Here is a 27,031-nt window from a genome sequence, read left to right on the forward strand (position 1 = left end):
CCACAAAAAAAGCATAAAATACGATTCAATCTTTAGTACGGCTGATAACGCGGAAAAAAACGTTTAGCCTATCTGCTCTGTTTGAACACCTCCATTGGGGAAATGGAAATGTTAGCCTGTATTCCTGCTGTAGCCTATCTGTGTGTGAAATGTGCGTTTATCTGCCTGTCTTTCTGATGGTTGGACGTCTGCCTGAGTTTTGGTCTGCCTGTCTGACTTATGATCTCTGTCTTGATCTGTCTGTCTGATGATGGTATGTCTGTCTGTCAACAGCTGAGTTACAAGTTATATTTTCACTAACAGTAGTACGCTATAGTCTGTCTGTCTGTCAACAGCTGAGTTACAAGTTATATTTTCACTAACAGTAGTACGCTATAGTCTGTCTGTCTGTCAACAGCTGAGTTACAAGTTATATTTTCACTAACAGTAGTACGCTATAGTCTACCCACAACTTGATAGGCCTATAGGCTGTAGTTATAACCATAAACCATAGACTATGCCATCAATACACTGAATAATACATATAAACATATTTACCATATGGGACAGGAGCCAATAGACAGCCTATGCTATTATTTTCCCATGTAAAAGTGTTTAAGTTGTTACATTGTTGCAGCCAAACTGCAATGTCAGAAAGTTCCAAATGTAGCCAAATACAATGTTACAGTAGGCTAGGCAAGTGTGATAGAAATGATGCGATTTGTAAAATAGCCTAGTTATTAAAAGTCAATATTGACCATCCAGTCTATCAATCATGTCCATGGTTACTGCTGTGAAATATAAAAGCTCACAGCGCAAATTGTTACAACTTAAACCACCCAAACTGTTGTAGCCCAATTGTAGCCCTATGTAAACGCGTTAGTCTGCATGGTTTATATCAGTACCATATAGGACATTTTGTTAATGTTATTTCAGCGCGAGTGACAATTGTTCATATTTTGTGTTCAATTTGTAACTTCTGTCCTATAAATGGCCAAATTTCCTATGCTCTTATATGCGCCATTGTTGTCATTTTTTCGCACTGGAATAACATCAGCAACGTGATTCCTGACTCCTCAGCCCACCTCGGGGGGAGAGTGAAGGACAAGGAGCCCAGATACAGGACTCCAGGGCCAGCAGAGTATTGCAACCTATTGCCGCCTTCGACAGGCTGTGAGGGCCGCAACAATTTTCTTTCTAGGTTAGAACACTAAAATGAATTAGAGACAAAATCCTGCCACAAACATCTACATCCCGTCATCCTAAAATAAATAGCCGGCAAACACTTTTCGGGCTATTTTGTGAATGCTTCGAATAGTCAATCGTTTATAACATTTCGAGTGTCGGTATAAGCATGCTTAAACACTTCCCTAATGATGTTCCGTTGTCTCGCTGTTTCTACCCAGTCAGGAGTTAGACTCACATACAGGCCTCACCCGCACGTTTGATTAATGTTTTAAAAGACAAAAACGACATTTCAGATCTACGAAATATCAAAATAATATTTGCATCTAAATTATATCGTGAATGAGTAATCATGAGAAGCAAAAACGAATGAGTGGTCTTATAATAGTGGCGACTTGTGTATGGCATAAATCTCACAACAACAATAACAGCATCAAGACGCATTTGGGAAATACAAGTAGACTAGGCTAGTCTATTCTATTGTAATTCGGCATTGAACTAATTACATTTGTCAATTGAAATCCATCGTTCATGATTATCAATCAATAATCATCACTACTATTGATGATTAATCACTGATTATTTCAACAGGATTTGACCAGTTATTTTGAGTTAAAACGAGTCTGAAGCCGACATGCGTTTTTTTTTGTTAATTAAAATTCCCTGTCTGACAATAGATCTTATATGACTGTGATGTGGTTTAGATTATCATGTTGAGTTGAACACCTATTGTGAGTGGAGTGAGAAATTAGATGACTTGAGCCTTTACCATTTCTGCACATTGCAACCTGTAACTATTGACAGATCAATGAATCTAAATCACTCTATTCCTTATTTATTTGAGATGCAATTCAATACCAGTTGCTTAGAATGTAACAACATGCATGTCAAATATTTATATTTACACAATGAGTATGGTCAGTTGTTCCTCCAAGTGTGCTACTGATCAGATTTGGTTTCAAACAAACATAAAAATGTGTTGCTAGTAAGCTATCCTCTTACAAACATTTTGACCCTGGTTTCCACACAAACAATTTGAAAGATCCATTTCCTAAATACTTGAAAATGTTTTAGAGAAGTATAGAATATTCCCTATTCCATACAGTTATTGTACTCCTAACACACCATGGTGGATAGTTCCCAGTATGATTTTATTTGACAATTTAAAATACACAAAATGTTGCACCAGGCAATAGATACATATACCAAACCTGTTGAGGTTACATAAACAAAAAGTCAAGACTTATTTTCATTGTTGTCAAGTGTCATGGGCACATTCAATCATAGACAGAGTTCAATGTTATATATACAGTTGAAGTCGGAAGTTTACATACACTTAGGTTGGAGTCATTAAAACTCATTTTTCAACCACTCCATAAATTTCTTGTTAAGAAACTATAGTTTTGGCAAGTCGGTTAGGACATCTACTTTGTGCATGACACAAGTCACTTTTCTAACAATTGTTTACAGACAGATTATTTCACTTATAATTCACTGTATCACAATTCCAGTGAGTCAGAAGTTTACATACACGAAGTTGACTGTGCTTATAAACAGCTTGGAAAATTCCTGAAAATTATGTCATGGCTTTAGAAGCTTCTGATAGGCTAATTGACATCATTTGAGTCAATTGGAGGTGTACCTGTGGATGTATTTCAAGGCCTACCTTCAAACTCAGTGCCTCTTTGCTTGACATCATGGGAAAATAAAAACAAATCAGCTAAATTGTGGACCTCCACAAGTCTGGTTCATCCTTGGGAGAAATTTCCAAACGCCTGAAGGTACCACGTTCATCTGTACAAACAATAGTATGCAAGTATAAACACCATGGGGCCACGCAGCCGTTATACCACTCAGGAAGGAGACGCGTTCTGTCTCCTAGAGATTAACGTACTTTGGTGCGAAAGGTACAAATCAATCCCGGAACAACAGCAAAGGACCTTGTGAAGATGCTGGAGGAAACAGGTACAAAAGTATCTATATCCACAGTAAAACGAGTCCTATATCGACATAACCTGAAAGGCCGCTCAACAAGGAAGAAGCCACTGCTCCAAAACCTCCATAGAAAAAGCCAGACTACGGTTTGCAGCTGCACATGGGGACAAAGATTGTACCTATGGAGAAATGTCCTCTGGTCTGATGAAACAAAAATAGAACTGTTTGGCCACAATGACCATCGTTATGTTTGGAGGAAAAAAGGGGAGGCTTGCCAGCCGAAGAACACCATCCCAACCATGAAGCACAGGGGTGGCAGCATCATGTTGTGGGCGTGTTTTGCTGCAGGAAGTTCTGGAGCCCTTCACAAAATAGATAGCTGCATGAGGAAGGAAAATTATGTGGATATATTCAAGCAACATATCTAGACATCAGTCAGGAAGTTAACGCTTAGATCTTCCAAATGGACAATGACCCCAAGCATACTTCCAAAGTTGTGGCAAAATGGCTTAAGGACAACAAAGTCAAGGTATTGGAGTGGCCATCACAAAGCCCTGACCCTATAGAACATTTGTGGGCAAAACTGAAAAAGCGTGTGCGAGCAAGGAGGACTACAAACCTGACTCAGTTACACCAGCTCTGTCAGGAGGAATGGGCCAAAATTAATCAAATTTATGGTGGGAAACTTGTGGAAGGCTACCCAAAACGTTTGACCCAAGTTAAACAATTTAAAGGCAATGCTACCAAATACTAATTGAGTGTATGTAAACTTCAGACCAACTAGGAATGTGATGAATGAAATAAAAGCTGAATTAAAATCATTCTCTCTACTATTATTCTGACATTTCACATTCTTAAAATAAAGTGGTGATCCTAACTGACCTAAGACAAGGAATTTTTACTAGGATTAAATGTCAGGAATTGCAAAAAACAGAATTTAAATGTATTTGGATGAGGTGTATGTAAACTTAAGACTTCAACTGTACACACACACACACACACAGTACCAGTCAAAAGTTTGGACACACCTACTCATTCAAGGGTTTTTTATTTATTTTCACTATTTTCTACATTGTAGAATAATAGTGGAGACATCAAAACTATGAAATAACACATACGGAATCATGTAGTAACAAAAAAATGTGTTAAACAAATCAAAATATATTTTAGATTCTTCAAAGTAGCCACCTTTTGCCTTGATGACAGCTTTGCACACTCTTGGCATTCTCTCAACCAACTTCATGAGGAATGCTTTTCCAGCAGTTTTGAAGGAGTTCTCACATATGCGGAGTACTTGTTGGCTGCTTTTCTTTCACTCTGTGGTCCAACTCATCCCAAACCATCTCAATTGGGTTGAGGTCAGATGATTGTGGAGGCCAGGTCATCTGATGCAGCACTCCATCACTCTCCATCTTGGTCAAATAGCCCTTACACACCCCCCGGATGTTTGTTTTGGGTCATTGTTCTTTTGGAGAAAAAAAATGATAGTCCCACTAAGCGCAAACCAGATGGGATGACGTATCACTGCAGAATGCTGTGGTAGCCATGCTGGTTAAGTGTGCCTTGAATAAATCACAGGCAGTGTCACCAGCAAAGCACCTCCACACCATCACACCTCCTCCTCCATGCTTCACACATGCGGAGATCATCCGTTCACTCTGTGTCTCAAAAGACACAGCGGTTTGAACCAAAAATCTCCAATTTGGATTCATCAGACCAAAAGACAGATTTCCACTGGTCTAATGTCCATTGCTCGTGTTTCTTGACCCAAGCAAGTCTTTTCTTCTTATTGTTGTCCTTTAGTCGTTGTTTCTTTGCAGTAATTCGACCATGAGGACAGGATTCATGCAGTCTCCTCTGAACAGTTAATGTTGAGATGTGTCTGTTACTTGAACTCTGCAAACCATTTATTTGGGCTGCCATTTCTGAGGCTGGTAACTCTAATGAACTTATCCTCTGCCACAGAGGTAACTCTGGGTCTTCCTTTCCTGTGGCAGTCCTCGTGAGAGCCAGTTTCATCAAAGCGCTTGATGATTTTTGCAACAGCACTTTAAGACATTTTAAAAGTTCTTGAAAGTTTCCGGATTGACTGATCTTCCTGTCTTAAATTAACGGACTGTCGTTTCTCTGCTTATTTCAGCTGTTCTTGCAATATTATGGACTTGGTATTTTACCAAATAGGGTTATCTTCTGTATACCACCCCTACCTCACAACACAATTGATTGGCTCAAATGCATTAAGAAGGAAATACATTTCACAAATTCACTTTTAAGGCACACCTGTTAATTGAAATACATTCAATGTAACTGTTACCTCATGAAGCTGGTTGAGAATGCCAAGAGTTTGCAAAGCTTTCATCAAGGCAAAGGGTGGCTATTTGAAGAATCTCAAATATAAAATACATTTTGATTTGTTTAACACTTTTGGTTACTACATTATTCCATATGTTTTATTTAATAGTTTTGATGTCTTCACTATTATTCCACAATGTAGAAAATAGTAAAAAATAAAGAAAAACCCTGGAATCAGTAGGATTTCTAAAACTTTTGACCGGTAGTTTACGTCTAAAAACCGTGCTTTGACTTCTTAAAATTACTTCTGAGAAAATAGAGAATCACCTACATCTAACACAGAGGGTTTATAAATATACCACAATTACTTCGTTACATGTTTCAGAGAAGAGGTATCCTTATCCCATAATCATACTGCACAGAAAATTGCAGAAAATTGCTTACACCTGACACCTAAGGCCTAGGAATTATTTATTCTATTACTTCTTAAAGTGTTTCACAGAAAATAGGTTACTCCCTATCCCATACACATAAGGGCTGATTGTGGTATAGGACGTTGTGATGAAGAACTCCACCTCAGTCCAAAAGGGGATCCATTCCACCTGGAACACCCCCATGGCAGCCAGGATGCCCACTGTGTTCCTTTCGATCCCCAGGTAGAGACCTTCTTCCTGGGAGGCTGCTCCACTGGCGCCCCTGCTGTACTCAGCGCTGGCACCACCACCCTCCTCTGAACCAGCAGCACCTGGTTCACCAACATTTTAGTCATTCAGTAAAACTTCTATACATAATGAGTTATAATACGGTAGGTATGTTCAACTAATGTTGTTGACAATGTGTCTGTCAACTGGACAACCCTAAGCAAACAAGTGGTCACAGACAGAGCATTGCCACTATCCACAGATCTAGAATCCGATCACTCCACCCTCAAATATAACCTTATTAACTATTAGAGGGATGTGGTTAGGGGCAACCTCTACCGACTCCAAGGTGGTTACAGACCTTTACAATGAGACAGCTGGTGACGATGACGATGAATAGAGGCAGCAGGTTGCAGAGCAGGATGAAAATATACCTCAAGACACAGTTAATGGTCGGGCAGTTCTCCTTGGGACACTAGATGAAGTCTGGAGGGCAGCCTCCGTCTTGCGTATAGTTATCCATATGACCATCTACGTTCATGAGATAGGTAGGAGCTCCCAGGAACATGGCTAGCATCACACACAGCCCACTCACAGCCCAGGCCAACCAGATGTTGTCTGGTACCAGAAGATGCTGATGAGGAATGTGAAGAGGATGCTGCCGATTTCGCCGAACACCTACATTCCAAACAAATAGATCAATACATTATCACATTATACAATTATCTCAGCTGCTGTCAACTTGTTTCTGACAGGAATGATTTATAAGTACATTTGTACTTATGAGACTGTGTAAATTCCGCCTGACCATTGCACAAACTCATATAACCCTCCACACTGTAACACAACAAAAAGCACTGTCAATAGCCTACCACTGAGCCAGAAAAGCAATTTCGAGATCCAGGGTGACAGTATTTCTAGGTCTTTGGAAGGCAGTAGCACTTTAGCCATCCACTGCTACATATACTGTACTCTACTTTACTCTCACCATGAAGAACTTGAGCGTCCGGCAGGACAAGGGGGTGAGGACAGATACAGAACATGATGATGTTGCAGATGTTTACGACAAGGGCTCTTACAGGTTGGAGGCAGCGAGGCCCAGGAGAAACACCACAAAGGTTTTCAGATGGGAGATCTGGTTCTTTATTAAAGACAGGATCAGGACTACATTACCCATAATGCCCAAGATGGTGATCTGTTGGAAACTTGGCCAATGTGCTTGTAAGAACCCCTTGCCTTGGCAAGCCAGAAGAAGATGGACTGCCTCTCGAGCCTGGTGCCTCTGCAGGTTTTTCCTTGCCACTGTCGCCTCTGCTTGCTTGTTGGGAATCTATAGGCTCAGATTATTTGCAAAAATAAATATACACATCACATTTGATTGATTGAAGAACCATTGTTCTGTCCTTCTCCACACACCAATACACTTCTTGTGCGTGTGTGTGTGTGTGAGCTTATAGTTGATCTGTTCTCCATTTCTTTCTACTTTTCCGCCTCAGTGACCTCAAGCTCTGTTGTCATGCCTTCAAAGGCATCTGAACCCAGACTGCTGATTGGTTGAGCTCATTAGGTGACAAGGAAGCAGAGGATGCTGGAAAAGCGGAGGCCTGGGACTGGGAGTCTCTTAAATTGCACCTTGGAGCTTCGTTTGGACAGCCTCAACTTTCAACATTTATACCACTGCATGGCACAAATAAATTAGCTGGCATAATTAAATTGGGTTGTTGCGGAAGGAGGTAGAGGTTGATTTCTACCCATTGAACTCAACTCACACAATCTTCCTCTGAGTTATTACTTCCATTGCAAACATGTGTCACCTAAAATCACATGGAAGCAAAAAATCAGTACCTCTAAGAATTTAATTTAATTCAATTCTGACGATCATAATATGGGTTTAATTCAGACATAGGATGTAAAAGTGCCTAAACAAAACCTCTCCTCCCACTTAGAATTACTCCGAAGTCAGACAAGTTCCATATAAGGCCCTTCCTGTAAGGACAACAAATAGAAAATTGGTTACATTTCTAGGTTGTCAGCGGTTACACAGTGTGGATTAGTAGAGAGATTAACAGGAAATGGAGCGAGAGCATAAAATGTAGGTACAATTATAATTAGTACAGCATACAGGTATTTGGTGCACGTAAAGCACACCTATTTCAAAATCACTGAACGTTCACTCATCCTTTCACACTCTTCCGCGTTCCTCTCATCAATCTTTCAATCCCTCAAACTCTCACCCTTTCTATCTCACCATCTCTCTTTATTCTTTCCTTTAATACCTCATGCTCACTCCCTCAAGTCTTTGTCCTCAATCTCTCATCCCTTCATTCCATCTCCCTGTCCTAATTCTCATTCCCTTACTTTCACTCTCTTACTGTAATACTCTCTCCATCTTTCACTCCTCTAACCCCTCACCCTCTCTATCTCATCTCTTCACCCCCTCTCTCATTTCTCTTGTTTGTAAGGAAGCCTTCATGAAGCAAGACACACTCAGCAAAATAGGACAGCGAGTAAAGATGTGGGGATTGATTCTCAGTGGATAGTACAGAGTGCGGAAATCTGTAATAACACAATATCACTACACTGGTGGATTGTGAGGGAGGAGTGTAAAATCGTGATGAAAAGCTTTTGCCAATTTCAGCAGGCAGTCTATGATTCACAGGTAGACAGTGTTATTTCACGGCACATCTCTTTTCCTCCATCAGCACTGACAAGTCTGTCTTTAACACTTACCCGGTCTCATTTGAGATCTGCAAAGGGGAGTGAACGAGAGCAGAAGGGAAGGGTCAATTTACTAGAATGAGATTGAGATGCAGTCAGACCAGAGAGAGAGAAAAAGAGAGAAAGAGAGAGAGAGAGAGAGAGAGAGAGAGAGAGAGTGCCTAGTGGTTATGAGTGTGGACAAGGGCCAAGGAGAGGAAACAATTTGTGGATTGAGATGCATACAGAGAGTGAGCGAGTGCCTGGTGGTGAGGACAGGAGATGATGGGAGGAATGCCTGCTGTAATTTCTGTATTTTGAAAGTTATAAACTGTATCTTGAATACTTGATTTCTGTCATGCAAAGCATTTTGGGACTATATCAACAATGGACTAATCCCAAACAAATACCAAAAGATAGTTTTTTGGTGGAGTTTTCCTTTAAGTGGCCTTAAAATGTAACTGAGGAAAAGAAGACAAGGAAAGGAAACCACTTTAGACTATTGAGATGTATCCCCAGCAATCCAGAATGGTAAGTGAGTGTCTGCTGGTGCGTGAGTGAAGAGATAAAATGTCCTCAGCCCTGCTGTTCTAACACCATAGCACATTAGATCATGTCCCATCTTGTCTGTTTGTTCCAACAGTCTCCAAACGAGGTCTCCAGCTACCACCACACAGCCTTGTTTAAACCCGTTACTTCTCCTCTACTCTCTTACAAACAGACCCACTTCCCTCCTGCATCAGCTTTTAATCATCAATTGCATTATGTGTCTACTGTGGAAACCATGTCAAAATGGAATAGAAATGTTTATCCTGAAATGGACAATAACGCTTTGGAACATTGAATTCCCCCTTCGTCCTCCAAGTGTGTGCTTTTATTTTATCTGAATAAAACTGGTTGCTTCCAAGGGGCTTTTAATGCCTTCAAATACAGTACCTCAAACAAGAATCATAAAGACGAGTCATTCGTTGCGTAATAGAGACTACTATGCTATGCTTCTTGTGCCCTCGCTGTTGGCCATTTGCCATTATCTTTTTTGACCTAAACAGGACAAAATGGCCACTTGACTGACCGCCACATATAGTAAGTGTTCTAACAGTAGCACGCCAGACTGCATGGGCCAAAAATCTGAACATGCTCCAGTGGCTTTACCTAATGCTGCTGTTAGAACTGAATGTTTTAATAGAGATATGATATGGCTTCATACAAATTCTACAAAGGATTTTGGTTAGCTTTTTACAGTGCCTTCAGAGAGTATGAAAACCCTTGACTTTTCCCACATTTAGTTGTGTTACAAAGTGGGATTAAAATGAATTTAATTGTCAGTTTTTTTGTCAACAATCTACAAAAAATACTCTGTCAAAGTGGAAGAAAAAGTATTACATTTGAAAAATGTATGAAAAATACAACATATCATAAAACATAACATAATATATCTTGATTAGATAAGTATTCACTCCATCAATATGTTAGAATCACCTTTGGCAGAGATTACAGCTGTGAGTCTTTCTGGGTAAGAAAGACTTTTCCACACCTGGATTGTGCAACATTTGCCCATGATTCTTTTAAAATGTCTTCAAGCTCTGTCAAATTGGTTGATGATCATTGCTAGACAACCATTTGCAGGTCTTGATATAGATTTTCAAGAAAAACTGTAACTCTGCCACTCAGGAACATTTACTGTCTTCATGCTAAGCAACTCCAGTGTAGATTAAGCCTTGCGTTTTAGATTTTGCCTGTGCTTAGTTTCATTTAGTTTATTTATTTTTTATCCTGAAAAGCTCCCCAGTCCTTGATGATTACAAGCATACCTATAACATGATGCAGCCACCACTATGCTTGGAAATATTGAGAGTGGTACTCAGTATTGTGTTGTATTGGATTTGCCCCAAACATAACACTTTGTATTCAGGCCAAAACGTGAATTTTTTCAGTATTACTTCAGTGCCTTATTGCAAACAGGATGCATGTTTTGGAATATTTTTATTCTGTAAAGGCTTCCTTCTTTTCACTCTGTCAATTATGTTAGTATTGTGGAGTAACTAAAATGTTGTTGATCGATCCTCAGTTTTCTCCTATCATAGCAATTAAATTCAGTAACTGATTTAAAGTCACAATTGGCCTCATGGTGAAATCCCTGAGCTGTTTCCAACTGAGTTAGGAAGGACACCTGTATCTTTTTAGTGACTGGGTGTATTGATACACCATCCAAAGTATAGTTAATAATTTCACCATGCTCAAAGGGATATTCAATGTCTGCTTTTACATTTGTATCCATTTACCAATAGGTGCCTTTCTTTGCGAGGCATTGCAAAACCTCCCTGGTCTTTGTGTTTGAAATTCACTGCTCGACTGAGGGATCTTACAAATAATTGTATGTTAGTGGTACAGAGATGAGGTAGTCATTGAAAAATCATGCTAAACACTATTATTGCACACAGAGTGAGTCAATGCAACTTATTGTCCGACTTGTTAAGCAAATGTTTACTCCTGAATTTATTTAGGCTTGCCATAACAAAGGGGTTAAATACTTATTGACTCAAGAAATTTTGGATTTACATTTTTTATTAATTTGTCAAATAAAATAAAAACTGACATTATGGGGTATTGTGTGTAGGCCAGTGACAAACATCTCAATTTAATCTAATTTAAATGCAGGCTGTAACACAACAACATTTGGTGTGAATGCTTTCTGAAGGCACTGTATGTATAAAGTCATCGTGGAATGCTATGCCACCAGAGATTACTAAGGCAAAAAGCAAGTTTAGCTTTAAAAAAAAACATTGGCCCAAGGCAACTTCCTTGAGGGATACCGTAAACACAATTTTCACCATCAGTTTACGAAGAACAGGCAGCAAACTGATTGGGTGGCTGTTTGATCCAGGAAAGGGTGCTTTACTATTTTTAGGAAGTGGAATTACTTTAGCTTCCTTCCACACCTGTGGACATACACACTCCTTTAGGCTTTGGTTAAAGACATGGCAAATAGGGGTGGCAATACAGTCTGCTACCATTCTCAATAGTTTCCCATCTAGGTTGTCTATACTTGTTGGTAAATCATTGGATTTGATTAATTCATTTGCAATTGCATCTTTGAGAACTACAATTTAGTATCTATTTGAAATGTTATGGTTATTTTTCAAAAACGTATTTGGTTGCAAATGGAACTGGGGCCATGTAAATAATTGTAAGGCTACTCATTTTGAATCCACAGATGGCACCTTGTGTGACCATAAAAGCCTGTGTGCGATTGGACAAAGTAATATAATTTGGTTGCAAAGGTCACTGGCCTGCCATACAGCATATAAATATAATTAGTATTGTGACACATAATTGCCATGATAATTGGAATTACAATGGAATGTTAAGTCAATAAGCATTATGAGTAATTAAGTAATTTTCCATCATATGCATTGTGACATTGTTGTTGCTCTGGTTACCAAGATAAAAAAAATAAAACGGACAAATAAACAAAAATACAAAACATAGTGGAATATAAAGTGGCCTATGGCATGTATCCGGACAATGCACTTCTTATGAGCCTTAGATAAAGAAAATCAACCATTACAGATGGTAAATAATTGGAAATGTATCATTTGATTCCCTCAAAAATATGTTGATCTGTTAAGTTTTTTGGTCTCTGAATATGATGCTAATATTCTTAAATCTGGAGCATTTAAAAAAACTCCCATATTTCATGTGGGATCATGGCACTTGCATTTGAAAGAAAAAGTAACGTTTCTAATCAATTTTCCACCAGTTTATGTTTGTGGCTTATGTTTTTGGCCTAGTGCTTATTTGACTCATTATGAACATGGCTTTATTCGTAGGATTTGATTTCCTGTGTTTTGTATAATATTGTACAAAAGTGGAAAACAATAGATCAGCGTTATTTCCTGATAGTTGCTGGTTGAAAATACAATCTACACAGGACCTTCTAATCAGCAGGTTTGGCATGGTTTAAGTGGGATATGCAGTTGTTGATATAGGAGTGGAAACCTTTTCCCTCCAACACCTGTTTTGCAGAGTCATACAGTTTGGTCATTGAGGTTTTTACCAAAGCATTAGGATGCATCCACTATGATGCATTTAAATGACATCACATAATGACATGGAAGCAGATGGAATTGTGGGTAATGTAGACATTCTACAGTTTCCAAATTGGCCTACAAAGGCCTACATCATATGCATTGTGACATTGTTGTTGCTCCGGGTAAAGAGGATACCGAAAACACGAAAAAATTGAAAATAAACCAACATTAAAATCACAGCAGAATATAAAGTGACCAGGGGCTTGTCACTGTGTAACGAAGACAAGGTCTTTTCGGGTCCAAAAGTTGGTCCGAACAGACCCGAGGACAATCAGACCCGGATATGAACGGACCCGATATTTTTTATTAAATGGGGACCCAAACCCGAATGGACTGGAGGACAACCAGACCTAGACCTAACCCGTACCCTAATTGGTCTGTGTCTAGATCAAAACCGATTGGACCCGAGTGACAAAAAAATTATGTTTATCAACCAAGTTGCTCTTCTGATAAACAAATAGGTCTTTATATGTGTGCTCGGCCTTCTATAAGTCAGTAAATTCACCTTATTAGAAAATAAATATGCTATAGGCTATGCAGAGCCGTGGTCAGGTCCATTCGAGTCCACTCAGGTCTATCAGCTTAGGTTACATAGACCTGATGACAATAAAACAGGACCCGACCCAGACCTGAGGGAAAAGTTTGAGTTTTGGACTCAAACCCAATGGGGTCCGGGTCGGGTCCCGGGTAATTACATCCCACCAGGACCCGTGAAAAGCTCTACTCCACAGCTAGCTGGAAATGTTGCCAATGTAGCGGCTGAATTGGATCCTTTTCCATAGCTCAACTGGTTAGTATGTTGTCAAGGAGGGCAGTCACCTGTTTTAGTGAGGGAGAGGGCACTGGGTTTGAACTGTGGTACAGACCGTTTACCCCAAGTTGTATTCGTGGAGAGGGAGGAAGCTAATACTGCTAAGCTAGCACACTGATATTGATTTCATTCTATAATATAGAATGCATCATAACTCCACCTATTAAATCAAATGCTGCTGGAGAGTAACACATTTAGGCTACAGTCTCACGCTCCTTACTGCTAGGGAAAGAAAGCATTTTCTTGTATTCAGGGAGGTTTGTGCCACTTTGCTGAGTTAAGGGTCACTAATGATTTTTCAATACCCAATCTTGATTTAGGTGATTAGGGTTGGTTAGGGGTGGTTGAAAACCATGGCAACCAATGCATTTCACATTCTCACATTCTGCAACAACAGTTGCTGACTAAGGGCGCTCAACACCCGTTGAATATGGTGGGTGTTGTAAAAATCGGCAAAAAAGCTTAATTAAATTGTTGCCGGCAGCACAGTTACAGTCACCAACGCTCTGGATAACATGAAAACTTATAAACAGCTCTGTTAGGGCGAGTAAAATGGTCAGAGTGAGGAGTTCTCTCGTTAATATCTGGAAATAGCTAGCAAGCTAGTTAACTTTAGCCAGTTAGCTTGGGTGCTTGACTGCCATTGTGAGAAACGCTCTGAATTTACGAACGTCCAGAGCTCACTCTGAGCGCTCTCTGGCACTCCAGATTGAATTTACGAACGCACCCAATATCAAAGGCAATATTAGAGCGAAGTCCAGCCTCTATTTGCCCCAAAAAGGATTGTGAAGACAATTGAGTAGGTAGCCGAGCATGAATTAACTAATTGAAATGCTGTTGGGCCATTTAAATCAAATCAAATTTTATTTGTCACATACACATGGTTAGCAGATGTTAATGCGAGTGTAGCGAAATGCTTGTGCTTCTAGTTCCGACAATGCAGTAATAACCAACAAGTAATCTAACTAACAATTCCAAAACTACTGTCTTGTACACAGTGTGAGGGGATAAAGAATATGTACATAAGGATATATGAATGAGTGATGGTACAGAGCAGCATAGGCAAGATACAGTAGATTGTATCGAGTACAGTATATACATATGAGATGAGTATGTAAACAAAGTGGCATAGTTAAAGTGGCTAGTGATACATGTATTACATAAGGATACAGTCGATGATATAGAGTAGAGTATATACGTATGCATATGAGATGAATAATGTAGGGTAAGTAACATATAAGGTAGCATTGTTTAAAGTGGCTAGTGATATATTTACATCATTTCCCATCAATTCCCATTATTAAAGTGGCTGGAGTTGAGTCAGTGTCAGTGTGTTGGCAGCAGCCACTCAATGTTAGTGGTGGCTGTTTAACAGTCTGATAGCCTTGAGATAGAAGCTGTTTTTCAGTCTCTCGGTCCCAGCTTTGATGCACCTGTACTGACCTCGCCTTCTGGATGATAGCGGGGTGAACAGGCAGTGGCTCGGGTGGTTGATGTCCTTGATGATCTTTATGGCCTTCCTGTGACATCGGGTGGTGTAGGTGTCCTGGAGGGCAGGTAGTTTGCCCCCGGTGATGCGTTGTGCAGACCTCACTACCCTCTGGAGAGCCTTACGGTTGAGGGCGGAGCAGTTGCCGTACCAGGCGGTGATACAGCCCGCCAGGATGCTCTCGATTGTGCATCTGTAGAAGTTTGTGAGTGCTTTTGGTGACAAGCCGAATTTCTTCAGCCTCCTGAGGTTGAAGAGGCGCTGCTGCGCCTTCTTCACAATGCTGTCTGTGTGAGTGGACCAATTCAGTTTGTCTGTGATGTGTATGCCGAGGAACTTAAAACTTGCTACCCTCTCCACTACTGTTCCATCGATGTGGATAGGGGGGTGTTCCCTCTGCTGTTTCCTGAAGTCCACAATCATCTCCTTAGTTTTGTTGACGTTGAGTGTGAGGTTATTTTCCTGACACCACACTCCGAGGGCCCTCACCTCCTCCCTGTAGGCCGTCTCGTCGTTGTTGGTAATCAAGCCTACCACTGTTGTGTCTTCCGCAAACTTGATGATTTACTATGTCGTCTGCAGTGGTAGTCTCCAGATCTCATATACAAAGATGCTCAGATCCGTGGTTATTTAGGCCTGGGATTCCTCAAATATGCTAAATAATAGAAACATTTGCAGGAGGATAGCCTGTGTTTGAGTGTCTCCACCTGTTAATTTTGTGGTAGCCTTGTCTAAAATGGATGCATGTTCATGAACTCAAGTTTAGGCTATGCTAAATAAAGTTGCATCCTGGAGGAAGAACCCGTAAAGGCCCAATACATATATATTGCTGTTGAAAGATTGCCGACCAAGAGCTGGATGCCCCTTTTAAAAGCATCTCCATGTTGTCCTCAAATGTGATCGGACAAACACCCCTCCTGGGTGATGCTGTTATGTAAAATACGCTACACTGCCAAAAAATGTATATATATATTTATTTATTTTTACATGCGAAGAAAACAGTTCTGAGATGTTTTACCTGCTTTGAAGCCCGGGTCTGCTGAGGATTGGTACACTTTTCACAGCCAGTGCAACAGAGTAGCTTAGCTACAGCACTTGGGTTTCTGGCGAGCAGCCTTATTTGTCACTGGTGCGCAACTGAAACTGCCACACAGTGCAGTTAGGTTGTACAGTGCCATAACGGATAAAGCGACGTGTATCTCTACACTTTAGCCCGCCCCAATCAACGGTATCAACTCGTGTGTGGAAATAGGTCCGTGTTTGAGTTGAATGTAGCTAACACTAGGGAGTACCTTTCGGCGAATAGGATGATGCTTGGAGTTGTTTACTTCTTTCGTCGATTGTTTTTGGGGGGTCCTCGAAAAGAGTGTGGAAAGGCTAGAGGAAGCCACATCTAATTCGGCGACATTGACGTTCGCTGAGACAAGCACTTCAAGTAAAGAGCAGAATCCAGCAGCCCCAGCATCGGACAACTAGCTAGCTAGATAGTTCGTAGTTGTTAGCTATCCACCTCTGTTAAACAACACGGTGTCCTGGAGAGTATTATACCAAGATTGCAGATTGTTAGCGTGCCAATTAGGACAGGAGTGCCACGGAGACCCATACGGGTGAGTAGCTTGCGTTGCTGCCTCTTTTCTCATGGGTTCGTTCGTGGAGTAGCTAGGTAGCTAGCTAGCTAGATAATGCCACTAAACTAGCCCACACTATTTCTCTGTTCTTCCAGTGATGGTGATTGCGTTTGCTGTGTTTGTTTCGAGTCGTGTGTGTGTGCATTAATGAGTCAAGTAGCCATGAAAATAGGAAATTGTTTAGGGGAGTGGTACTTGGCTGTGCTGCTAGCCTAAAAGCATGCGCAATGTATAGTGGTCATCCACTCCAGCCCGTGTATGCTACTGCAGTGGTTCCCAACCCTTTTCGGTTACTGAACTTTGCTCTGCTCGGAGTACCCCTGAAGTAACCACTCATGTGCATTTTACCAGTAAGTCTATGGTCTCATGAGTCTACTCAAGTACCCCCTGTGGCTAGGCCAAGTACCCCCAGGAGTCCTAGTACCCCTGGTTGGAGACCACTATGCTACTGTGTCACTGCTACTCGTGCTAGCCAAGAAGTGAGCATTCGGAGCAATAGAGTCGATGTTGTGATTCAAAAGCGTGCAATTAGTTCTGAAATCTGGTGTAGTTACCAATAAATTGATGTTTAGCCTTCAATAAATACAACAATTAGGCAATGTTACAGCCTAATATATTATTTTATATGGTGACAGGTAGACTAGCAGTTAGAGCGTTGGGCCAGTAAACGAAATGTCGCTAGTTCGAATCCCCGATCCGACAAGGTGAAAAATGTCGACGTGCGCTTGAGCAAGGCACTAAACCCTAATTGCTCCAGGGTCGTCATTGATAGAACCTGGCCGTGACCCCACTCTGGCTAGGGAGAGTGGGATATGCACAAAGACATATTTCAAATTCATCACATGCTTGTGAATACAAACATGCACATATGTGCTTATTTGTCCTATTTCACACATCAAATTATTATTAGCTTGCTAAGCCACCTAGATGCATGACTCAACAACGAGCATAACATTTAGTTTTGTTTAAAACTATATCCTTCTTACGATCCCTTATAACACATGTATTAAGCTTTGTGCTTCTTTAACTTATATTGTTATTATGTTCTTTGTTGCATGTTTCTCTCAGAGTCAGTATCATGGTGTGTGTGCATATGACACCGAACATCTCATTTCAAAATCATGGGCATTAATATGGAGTTGGTCCCTCCTTTGCAGCTATAACTGCCTCCACTCTTCTGGGAAGGCTTTCCACTAGATGTTGGAACATTGTTGCAGGGGAATTACTTCCATTCAGCCACAAGAGCATTAGTGAGGGAGGGCACTGATGTTGTGTGATTAGGCCTGGCTCGCAGTTGGTGTTCCAATTCATCCCAAAGATGTTCGATGGGGTTGAGGTTAGTGCTCTGTGCAGGACAGTCAAGTTCCTCCACACTGATCTCGACAAACAATTTCTGTATGGACCTCGCTGTGTGCATGGGGGCATTGTCATTATGAAACAGGAAAGCGCCTTCCCCAAACTGTTGCCAGAAAGTTGGAAGCACAGAATCGTCTACAATGTCATTGTATGTTGTAGCGTTAAGATTTCCCTTCACTGGAACTAAGGGGCCTTGCCCGAACCATGAAAAACAGCCCCAGACCATTATTCCTCCTCCACCAAACTTTAGTTGGCACTATGCATTTGGGTAGGTAGTGTTCCCCTAACATCCGCCAAACCCACATTCATCTGTCGGACTGCCAGATGGTGAAGCGTGATTCATCACTCCAGAGAATGCATTTCCACTGTTCCAGAGTCCAATGGTGGCAAGCTTTATACCACTCCAGTCGACGCTTGGCATTGCGCATGGTGATCTTAGGCTTGTGTGCGGCTGCTCGGCCGTGGAAACCCATTTCATGAGGATCCTGACGAACAGTTCTTGTGCTGACGTTGCTTCCAGAGCCCGTTTGAAACTTGGTAGTGAGTGTTGCAACCGAGAACAGACGATATTTATGCGCTACGCGTTTCAGCACTCTGTGGTCCTGTTCTGTGAACTTGTGTGGCCTACCACTTCGTGGCTGAGAGGTTGTTGCTCCTAGACATTTCCACTTCACAATAACAGCACTTACAGTTGACCGGGGCAGCTCTAGCAGGGCAAACATTTGATGAACTGACTTGTTAGAAAGGTGGCATCCTATGACGGTGCAACGTTGAAAGTCACTGAGCTCTTGAGTAAGACCATTCTACTGCCCATGTTTCTCTATGGAGATTACACCTGTCAGCAATGGGTGTGGCTGAAATATCTGAATCCACTCCTTTGAAGGGTTGTCCGCATACTTTTGTGTGTATATATAGTGCATATCATATAGGCCTTACATGTGCCTATACTGCCAATCTGCTTTAATAGACACTGGATAAAGTCATTATATTTTGGGGGACTTTCATTTGAAAAATACTCCAGAGGCCTAATTTATCAACTGTGTCAATTTTTCACAAAATTCTTGCATATTTGGAGATTCTTGGATTTGCGTGCGCAATAAATTATTGGGATTTATCAAACTGTCACATGCGCATGTGTTCATTAATAGATCAGAGCCATAGTATATTTCTACACTCGTGAACAAGCGTAACAACCAATGATATAAACCCTGGATGGCTGCTGCTGTGTTTTGGCCAGTGAGAGGCTTTGAAGCCACCGATAGGCCTTACTGGCGCTCCCCAGAAGGAGCAGTCCTCCATAAGAATGAATTGAATTCTACAGTATTTCAATTAAATGTTTCAAGGACAAAATGACATGTATTTCTGTTGTTGTGGTGGGGGAAGGTAACATTAGAACTTTTAAAAAAAAGTACAATTCAAGGAAAATGTTTTATACGTTTATATTTTTTCTTTGTATGTTTAGCTCACATAATTTAAAAGTATGCATTTAAGGTTTCTGTAATAGAATAAACGTGGCAAAAACAAATGTAGATATTCATAATAAAGCGCCCCCTGTCAGTGATCTAGTGTATATTTAAATCATTGGTTACAACCCAGCCTGGAAAACGCCCTCTATTCACCTTGCATGCTAACAACAACGCTCTCATTTGCTGTATGATTTTGGATGTTGGAACTGGGCCATGATGGTTTCTAAAGCGCAATGGCAAAAATGTATTACAGTTCTGTAGTGGTATTTTGCAGTGACTTTTTCCAATTTAAAATGCATGCCGCCTATAGCGAGTGCTAAAACCTGGCCGGGCATTCTGCAAGATTGTCTTTTCAACTATTTAAAAGTAAATGCTTCAGCCCACACTTCTATGCAAAAGACAAATTGTTGTTAAATATTTTGTTTCAGGACATGATTGTGTTTCTATCTCCTGCCTTTGGGCGGCAGGTAGCCTAGTGGTTAGAGTGTTGGACTAGCAACTGTAAGGTTGCAAGATCAAATCCCTGAGCTGACAAGATAAAAATCTGTCGTTCTGCCCCTGAACAAGGCAGGTAACCCATTGTTCCTAGGCCATCATTGAAAATAAGAACGAGTTCTTAACTGACTTGCCTAGTTAAATAACGGTCAAATAAAATAAAAATAGGCTCTGAGATTAAATAGGCTATGATTTCGTGCTCCTACCACACAGCAATACTAGCCTATACTGTCAAAAGGCTACCGGTTTATTTACTTTCGCGCATACTTGGCTATTGAATGAGCAATGGATAAATAGTAGCCTAATATTTGTTGTGCCCAGTCATGTCAGAAAATGAGAGACGTGCTGCAGCATATGATTTAGGCCTATAAATTAAAATAAGCACATTAGGCTACATGCTGCTACTGTTTTATCATGCTTTTCCCATGTTTTGAAGTTTTTGTTAGCCTACCGTAATTATAATTCCTGTGCATCAAACACTTCAAATTCCCCGTAAGAACAATATTTGCTTGCAATACAACTGATCAACTACCAGAAATTGTGTACGCGTGGTCTGAGCTGTACCTTGAGGTATGCGCATGCACCTTTGATAAATGCATTTCGGCATACATTTGACAAAAGAATCTTAGCTAGAACACAATGTTAGAGATATCGGCAATTGCATAATGACAAAGAAAAAACAAGTTTGTAGACATTTTTGCAAATGTATACACTACCGTTCAAAAGTTAGTGGTCACTTAGAAATGTCCTTGTGTTTGAAATTTAAAAAAAGTGTCCATTAAAATAACATTAAATTGATCAGAAATATAGTGTAGACATTGTTAATGTTGTAAATGACTAGCGTAGCTGGAAACGGCATAGATGTACAGAGGCCCATTATCAGCAACAATCACTCCTGTGTTCCAATTGCAGTTGTGTTAGATTAGCTAAGTTTATAATTTTAAAAGGCTAATTGATCATTACAAAAACTCTTTTGCAATTGTTAGCACAGCTGAAAACTGTTGTTCTGATTAAAGAAGCAATAAAACTGGCTTTCTTTAGACTAGTTGAGTATCTGGAGCATCAACATTTGTGGGTTCGATTACAGGCTCAAAATGGCCAGAAACAAGAAACTTTCTGAAACTTGTCAGTCTATTCTTGCTCTGAGAAATGAAGGCTATTCCATGCAATAAATTGCCAAGAAACTGAAGATCTCGTACAATGCTGTGCACTAGTCCCTTCACAGAACAGCGCAAACTGCCTCTAACCAGAATAGAAAGAGTGGGAGGCCCCGGTGCACAACTGAGCAAGAGGACAGGTATATTAGTGTCTACTTTGAGAAACAGAAGCTTCACAAGTCCTCAACTAGCAGCTTCATTAAATCGTACCCGCAAAACACCAATCTCAAAGTCAACAGTGAAGAGGCGACTCCGGGATGCTGGCCTTCTAGGCAGATTTGCAAAGAAAAAGCCATATCGCAGACTGCCCAATAAAAATAAAATATTTAGATGGGCAAAATAACACAGATTGGAAAAAAGTGCTATGGTCAGACAAATCTAAGTTTGAGGTGTTTGGATCACAAAGAAGAACATTTGTGAGACGCAGAAAAAATGAAAAGATGCTGGAGGAGTGCTTGACGCCATCTGTCAAGTATGGTGGAGGCAATGTGATGGTCTGGGGGGGGCTTTGGTGGTGGTAAAGTGGGAGATTTGTACAGGGTTAAAGGGATCTTGAAGAAGGAAGGCTATCACTCAATTTTGCAACTCCATGCCATACCCTGTGAACGGCACTTAATTTGAGCCAATTTCCTCCAACAACAGGACAATGACCCTAAGCACAGCTCTAAACTATGCAAGAACTATTTAGGTAAGAAGCAGTCAGCTGGTATTCTGTCTACAATGGAGTGGCCAGCACAGTCACAGGATCTTAACCCTATTGAGCTGTTGTGGGAGCAGCTTGACCGTATGGTATGTAAGAAGTGCCCATCAAGCCAATCCAACTTGTGGGAGGTGCTTCAGGAAGCATGGGGTGAAATCTCTTCAGATTACCTCAAAAAATGGACAACTAGAATGCTAAAGGTCTACAAGGTTGAAATTGCTGCAAATGGAGGATTATTTGACGTAAGCAAAGTTTGAAGGACACAATTATTATTTAAATTACAAATCATTATTTATAACCTTGTCAACATTTTTACTATATTTCCAATTATTTTGCAACTAATTACATGCATGTTTTTCATGGAAAACAAGGACATTTCTAAGTGAACAACTTTTGAATGGTAGTGTGTATATAAAAAACAGAAATATTACATTTACATAAGTATTCAGACCCTTTACTCAGTTCTTTGTTGAAGCACCTTTGGCAGTGATTACAGCCTCAAGTCTTCATGGGTATGATGCTACAAGCTTGGCACACTTGTATTTGGGGAGTTTCTCCCATTCTTCTCTTCTGATCCTCTCAAGCTCTGTCAGGTTAAATGAGGAGCGTCTCTGCACAGCTATTTTCAGGTCTCTCCAGAGATGTTTGATTGGGTTCAAGTCCGGGCTCTGGCTGGGCCACTCAAGGACATTCAGAGACTTGTCCCGAAGCCACTTCTGCATTGTTGGCTGTGTGCTTAGGGTTGTTGTCCTTCGCCCCAGTCTGAAGTCCTGAGCACTCTAGAGCAGGTTTTCATCAAGGATATCTCTGTACTTAGCTCTGTTCATCTTTCCCTCGATCCTGACTAGTCTTCCAGTCCCTGCCACTGAAAAACATCCCCACAGCATGATGCTGCCACCACTATGCTTCACCGTAGGGATGGTGCCAGTTTTCCTCCAGACGTGACACTTGGCATTCAGGCCAAAGAGTTCAATCTTGGTTTCATCAGACCAGATAATCTTGTTTCTCATGGTCTGAGTCTTTAGGTGCCTTTTGGCAAACTCCAAGTGGGCTGTCATGTGCCTTCTACTGAGGAGTGGCGTCCGTCTGGCTTCTCTACCATAAAGACCTGATTGGTGGAGTGCTGCAGAGATGGTTGTCCTTCTGGTTGTCCTTCCTTCCAAAAGGCACTTAAAGGAATTTCAGACCATTCAGAAACAATATTGAACTTTTTGGCTGGAATACCAAGCGTCACGTCTGGAGGAAACCTGGCACCATCCCTACGGTGAAGCATGGTGGTGGTAGCATCATGCTGTGGGGATGTTTTTCAGTGGCAGGGACTGATTTACTAATCAGGATCAAGGGAAAGATGAATGAAGCTAAGTACAGAGATCCTTGATGAAAACCTGCTCCAGAGCGCTCAGGACCTCAGAACGGGGTGAAGGTTCACCTTCCAACAGGACAATGACACAAAGCACATAGCTAAGACAACGCAGAAGTGGCTTCGGGACAAGTCTCTGGATGTCCTTCAGTGGCCAAGCCAGAGCCCGTACTTGAACCCGATCTAACATCTCTGGAGAGACCTGAAAATAGCTGTGCAGCGACGCTCCCCATCCAACCTGACAGAGTTTGAGAGGATCTGCAAAGAAGAATGGGAGAAACTCCCCAAATACAGGTGTGCCAAGCTTGCAGCGTCATACCCAAGAAGACTCGAGGCTGTAATCGCTGCCAAAGGTGTTTCAACAAAGTACTGAGTAAAGGGTCTGAATACTTACGTTTTTTTATTTTTAATAAATTAGCAAAAAATGCAAAACCTGTTTTTGCTATGTCATTATGGGGTATTGTGTGTAGATTGATTAAATTGCTTTTTCCCCCATCAATTTTAGAATAGGGTTGTAACGCAACAAAATGTGGAAAAGGTCAAGGGGTCTGAATACTTTCCGAATGCACTGTGTGTATGATATGTGTGTAATATATGTATCTCAATAGCCATCACATCCACAGCTGTTACGGGTGTTACAGATATCAACATGCTGAAAAAGGATACTGACAATGAAAAGGGAGTAACCAATTATAGACCATATATAACCTTGACGAAAGTTAGCTTCACAGAGAACATTTCAAGATCTGATGTAAGGTGCATGTTTTACCCCAAAAAATCATACAAATGTTTTGTAACATTGCCTGTCCCAGTCACCTGCTATCTTTATAAGACTAGAATGCACAAAAAAACTCAAGACACTTCAATTTGGTTTGTATTGCTTCATTAACATCTCATCTTCATAACTAACACTGGGGGGCAGCTGTGAGTGGAAAAACAAGCTATTTGAGCCCATTCTAATAGCCTTGGACACCTACTCTGTAATGGTTAAAATTTAGTAAAATTCATCCTTTTCAAATAAAGCCTGAACTCCAACATATACAGTAGACCTTAAGGATAATTAAAGCCTGAACTCCTACATATACTGTAGACCTTAAGGATAATTATGGAAATTACTAACTTTAATGTGCATGTGTAAAAGACGTCACACTTCTTGCTTAGTCAGTACCGCTTCCTCCTGATTCGGCTCAAAACGAGGCTCGGACCCAGGACCCCTGCCTTGCTAGCACACGTAGCCGCCCTCCTGAAGCATGTTACCAGTCGGCGCCACACAAAAAGCTAGCTATTTGCTGGCGCAGGTGGCGACACATGCTCAGGTTGACTTTTACACAAAACCGCCCTTCTACAGATGTTCCCCTCACACAGTAGAGCCCATCTCTCACAGGTGTAGATGAAGTTTGGGGTGCAACATCATTACAACAAGTCCAGTCAGATCTGTATGGAGGACAGGAGAATGGGAAGTATTTGTCATTCTAAACTAAAGGGTGTCACTGACTGTGATAAAACTCCCCTGGAAACAACATCACATAAATGTTCCCTTGCCATTAGGTGGGGAAGATGGTACAGCATGGAAGTGTCATCAGATAAATGGTTTGGGAAATTACCACTTTGTATTAGTCACTCTGCTCTTTCTCTCCTTCCTGCTACATATTACCATAGCTGAAAAACAATTCCATGACTTTATGTTGTTTGTGAACAGCCCACGGATAGAGTTTGTGATTAATATATCACCTTAAAACAGTGTAGTTTAAATTTAGTCAATGCAAGGATTTTTGGTTCTATGTTTTTGTTTGAATATTATTAAAGTGATGTTTGTCTCCATTTTGCAGGATTATAAGGCTTTGGGTGAACAGATAAAGTTACTCTTTGACATCCTGGTTTGTTGCCGATTAGACATTAATCTCTGGGGTAGAGGGTACTGTAGTTGGCTATAGTATATAAAAGTTATTCAGTCACTAGCTGTAGTTTTGTAGGGAAGCAGCCGGTATCCTAGTGGTTAAGGTGAAAAATCAAATAACCCTAATTTGCTCCAGGGTTGCAGTACTACTATGACTGACCCTGTAAAACAACACATTTCACTGCATCTCTCTGTGTATGTGACAATAAGATATTTGTTCTTGTTTGCATTATACTTAATTTGGTTGTGTCACAGAGGTGTCATCAGCCTATAATGCAGTGGACTCCCGATAGGCTACTGGCTTGGGACTGTTGTGACAGTGCAGTGTGAAACTGAAAAACGGTAGTGCGTTTAGCTTAGCTGAAGTGACTACTGATTGTGCCCTCAGTTATTGACATATCATTGAAATATGTCAAATTGTCAGTCATATGAGCGGCTGTGTAAAATGTTTATGAACTGGTTATTATTATCCATGTATGGCTGCTGTGTAATTTAAAGTTACATTTTTAACTTGTATATAGGACAGATGTTGCACATATCGAGATGGCTCTATCTATAGAAATGGCATACAGAAACAATGTCAGTTGTCTCAGTTGAAGCCTTCAAGTCATCTGATAATTTACATTCTGTTCAGTCTGCAGCCCAAATCCTTTTCCTCAACCGATTTTCTGACCGAAATGATGCAATTGACAGACATTCAACTACATTTTTTAACAAAGATTACCATGGCTTCGATATGGATAGTCTGGAAACAGCCTACATCTGAAAGAGCGAACATTGGTGGTCGCGTGGCCAGATGTCTCGGCCTTGAAATCACACATTTTTCACCTTAATGCACATGGTGTTGTGGGGGATTTAAAATCGTATAGAGTTAATCTTAATAGTGTTCAACAGCTTCCTCTACTTGTCTCCTCTCCTTAATCTCGATAGTCTAAAGGAGCTTCCTCTCATTCATCTGCTTATATCTGAAAACCCATACCAAGGAAAAGCAATATGGTGGATACCCACTGGGGATTTGCTTTCAGCTGTCCAGTTCCTTCATATCTGTGCTGCTGAAGGAAAGGAGACAATGAGAGGAAGCAACTCCAGACTATTGAGAATGGCTGCCTATGCATTATTACATTGTAATCACCTGACACCTACACAAAACTAGGACCTGATAACTATAATTTATCATATTAATTTGCCCGTTGTTACACGGAGTGTGGAGGCCCGCATATTATTAATGCGCTCGATTCATTTCCTCTGCAATGTGACTGAGTGGTGTTTGCATGTACCTATAATACAGCAATAGATACTGTAATAAAGCGATTCATAAAACCGGTAATAGCGGTAGCCTAATGCACATGAAACAGCTTATGCCTGGTCCAAAGGTTCAATCATTTGGACCCTATACTAGTGAGAGGTTTGTAATATATTGATTGAAATTATAATTATTTCCATATCCAATTAACTGTTTGGGCACGCTAAGAAATCAATTAGGCCAATGAAATGGAGGGTTATTATTTGAAAAGCATTCTCATTTTATTCCACCACAGGCAATGAGAATGAACTGGTGTTTCCCTGCATGTTTTACATTCTCTTGGGTGTACATTACAATGTTGTGATAGCTGTACACACCAGAAGACGTGTGGAAATATAGCTATTGGTTTACTCAATGTGGTCTGGTCACGACAAAATGACAGGGTGAGGCTGGCGTTGAGGGCGGACAACATCGCTCCATAGCCGGTGCAATTAACCGAGTTGAATCAAGTTAATCCGAGACACTTCGCAGGGGGACGCATATTCGACAAATATTTTGGGTTTTAGTCTTGAAATTAACCGCCAGGCCTTTTCGCTATTGGAAGACTGG

At 40.8% G+C, this 27,031-nt stretch overlaps 2 protein-coding genes across 2 annotated transcripts in view; one reads left to right on the forward strand and one right to left on the reverse strand.

Annotated features, from left to right (window-relative positions):
• Window positions 1-5,870: 5,870 nt before the first annotated feature.
• Window positions 5,871-7,550, reverse strand: LOC139408053 (olfactory receptor class A related 6). Its single transcript, XM_071151877.1, is given in 7 exon segments — window positions 5,871-6,044; window positions 6,047-6,136; window positions 6,394-6,650; window positions 6,653-6,710; window positions 6,753-6,780; window positions 7,097-7,362; window positions 7,533-7,550. Coding segments are annotated over 7 exon segments (891 nt in total).
• An 8,778-nt stretch (window positions 7,551-16,328) lies between these two features.
• Window positions 16,329-27,031, forward strand: part of LOC139407297 (bromo adjacent homology domain-containing 1 protein-like) — a 34,943-nt gene continuing 24,240 nt past the window's right edge. Inside the window, exon 1 of the mRNA XM_071150960.1 lies at window positions 16,329-16,727. The gene's annotated coding sequence lies outside the window, so the exon portion shown is untranslated. The remainder of the gene's footprint in view (window positions 16,728-27,031) is intronic.

The sequence above is a fragment of the Oncorhynchus clarkii genome, chromosome 4 (assembly GCF_045791955.1).
Source record: "Oncorhynchus clarkii lewisi isolate Uvic-CL-2024 chromosome 4, UVic_Ocla_1.0, whole genome shotgun sequence".
Lineage (NCBI taxonomy): Eukaryota > Metazoa > Chordata > Actinopteri > Salmoniformes > Salmonidae > Oncorhynchus > Oncorhynchus clarkii.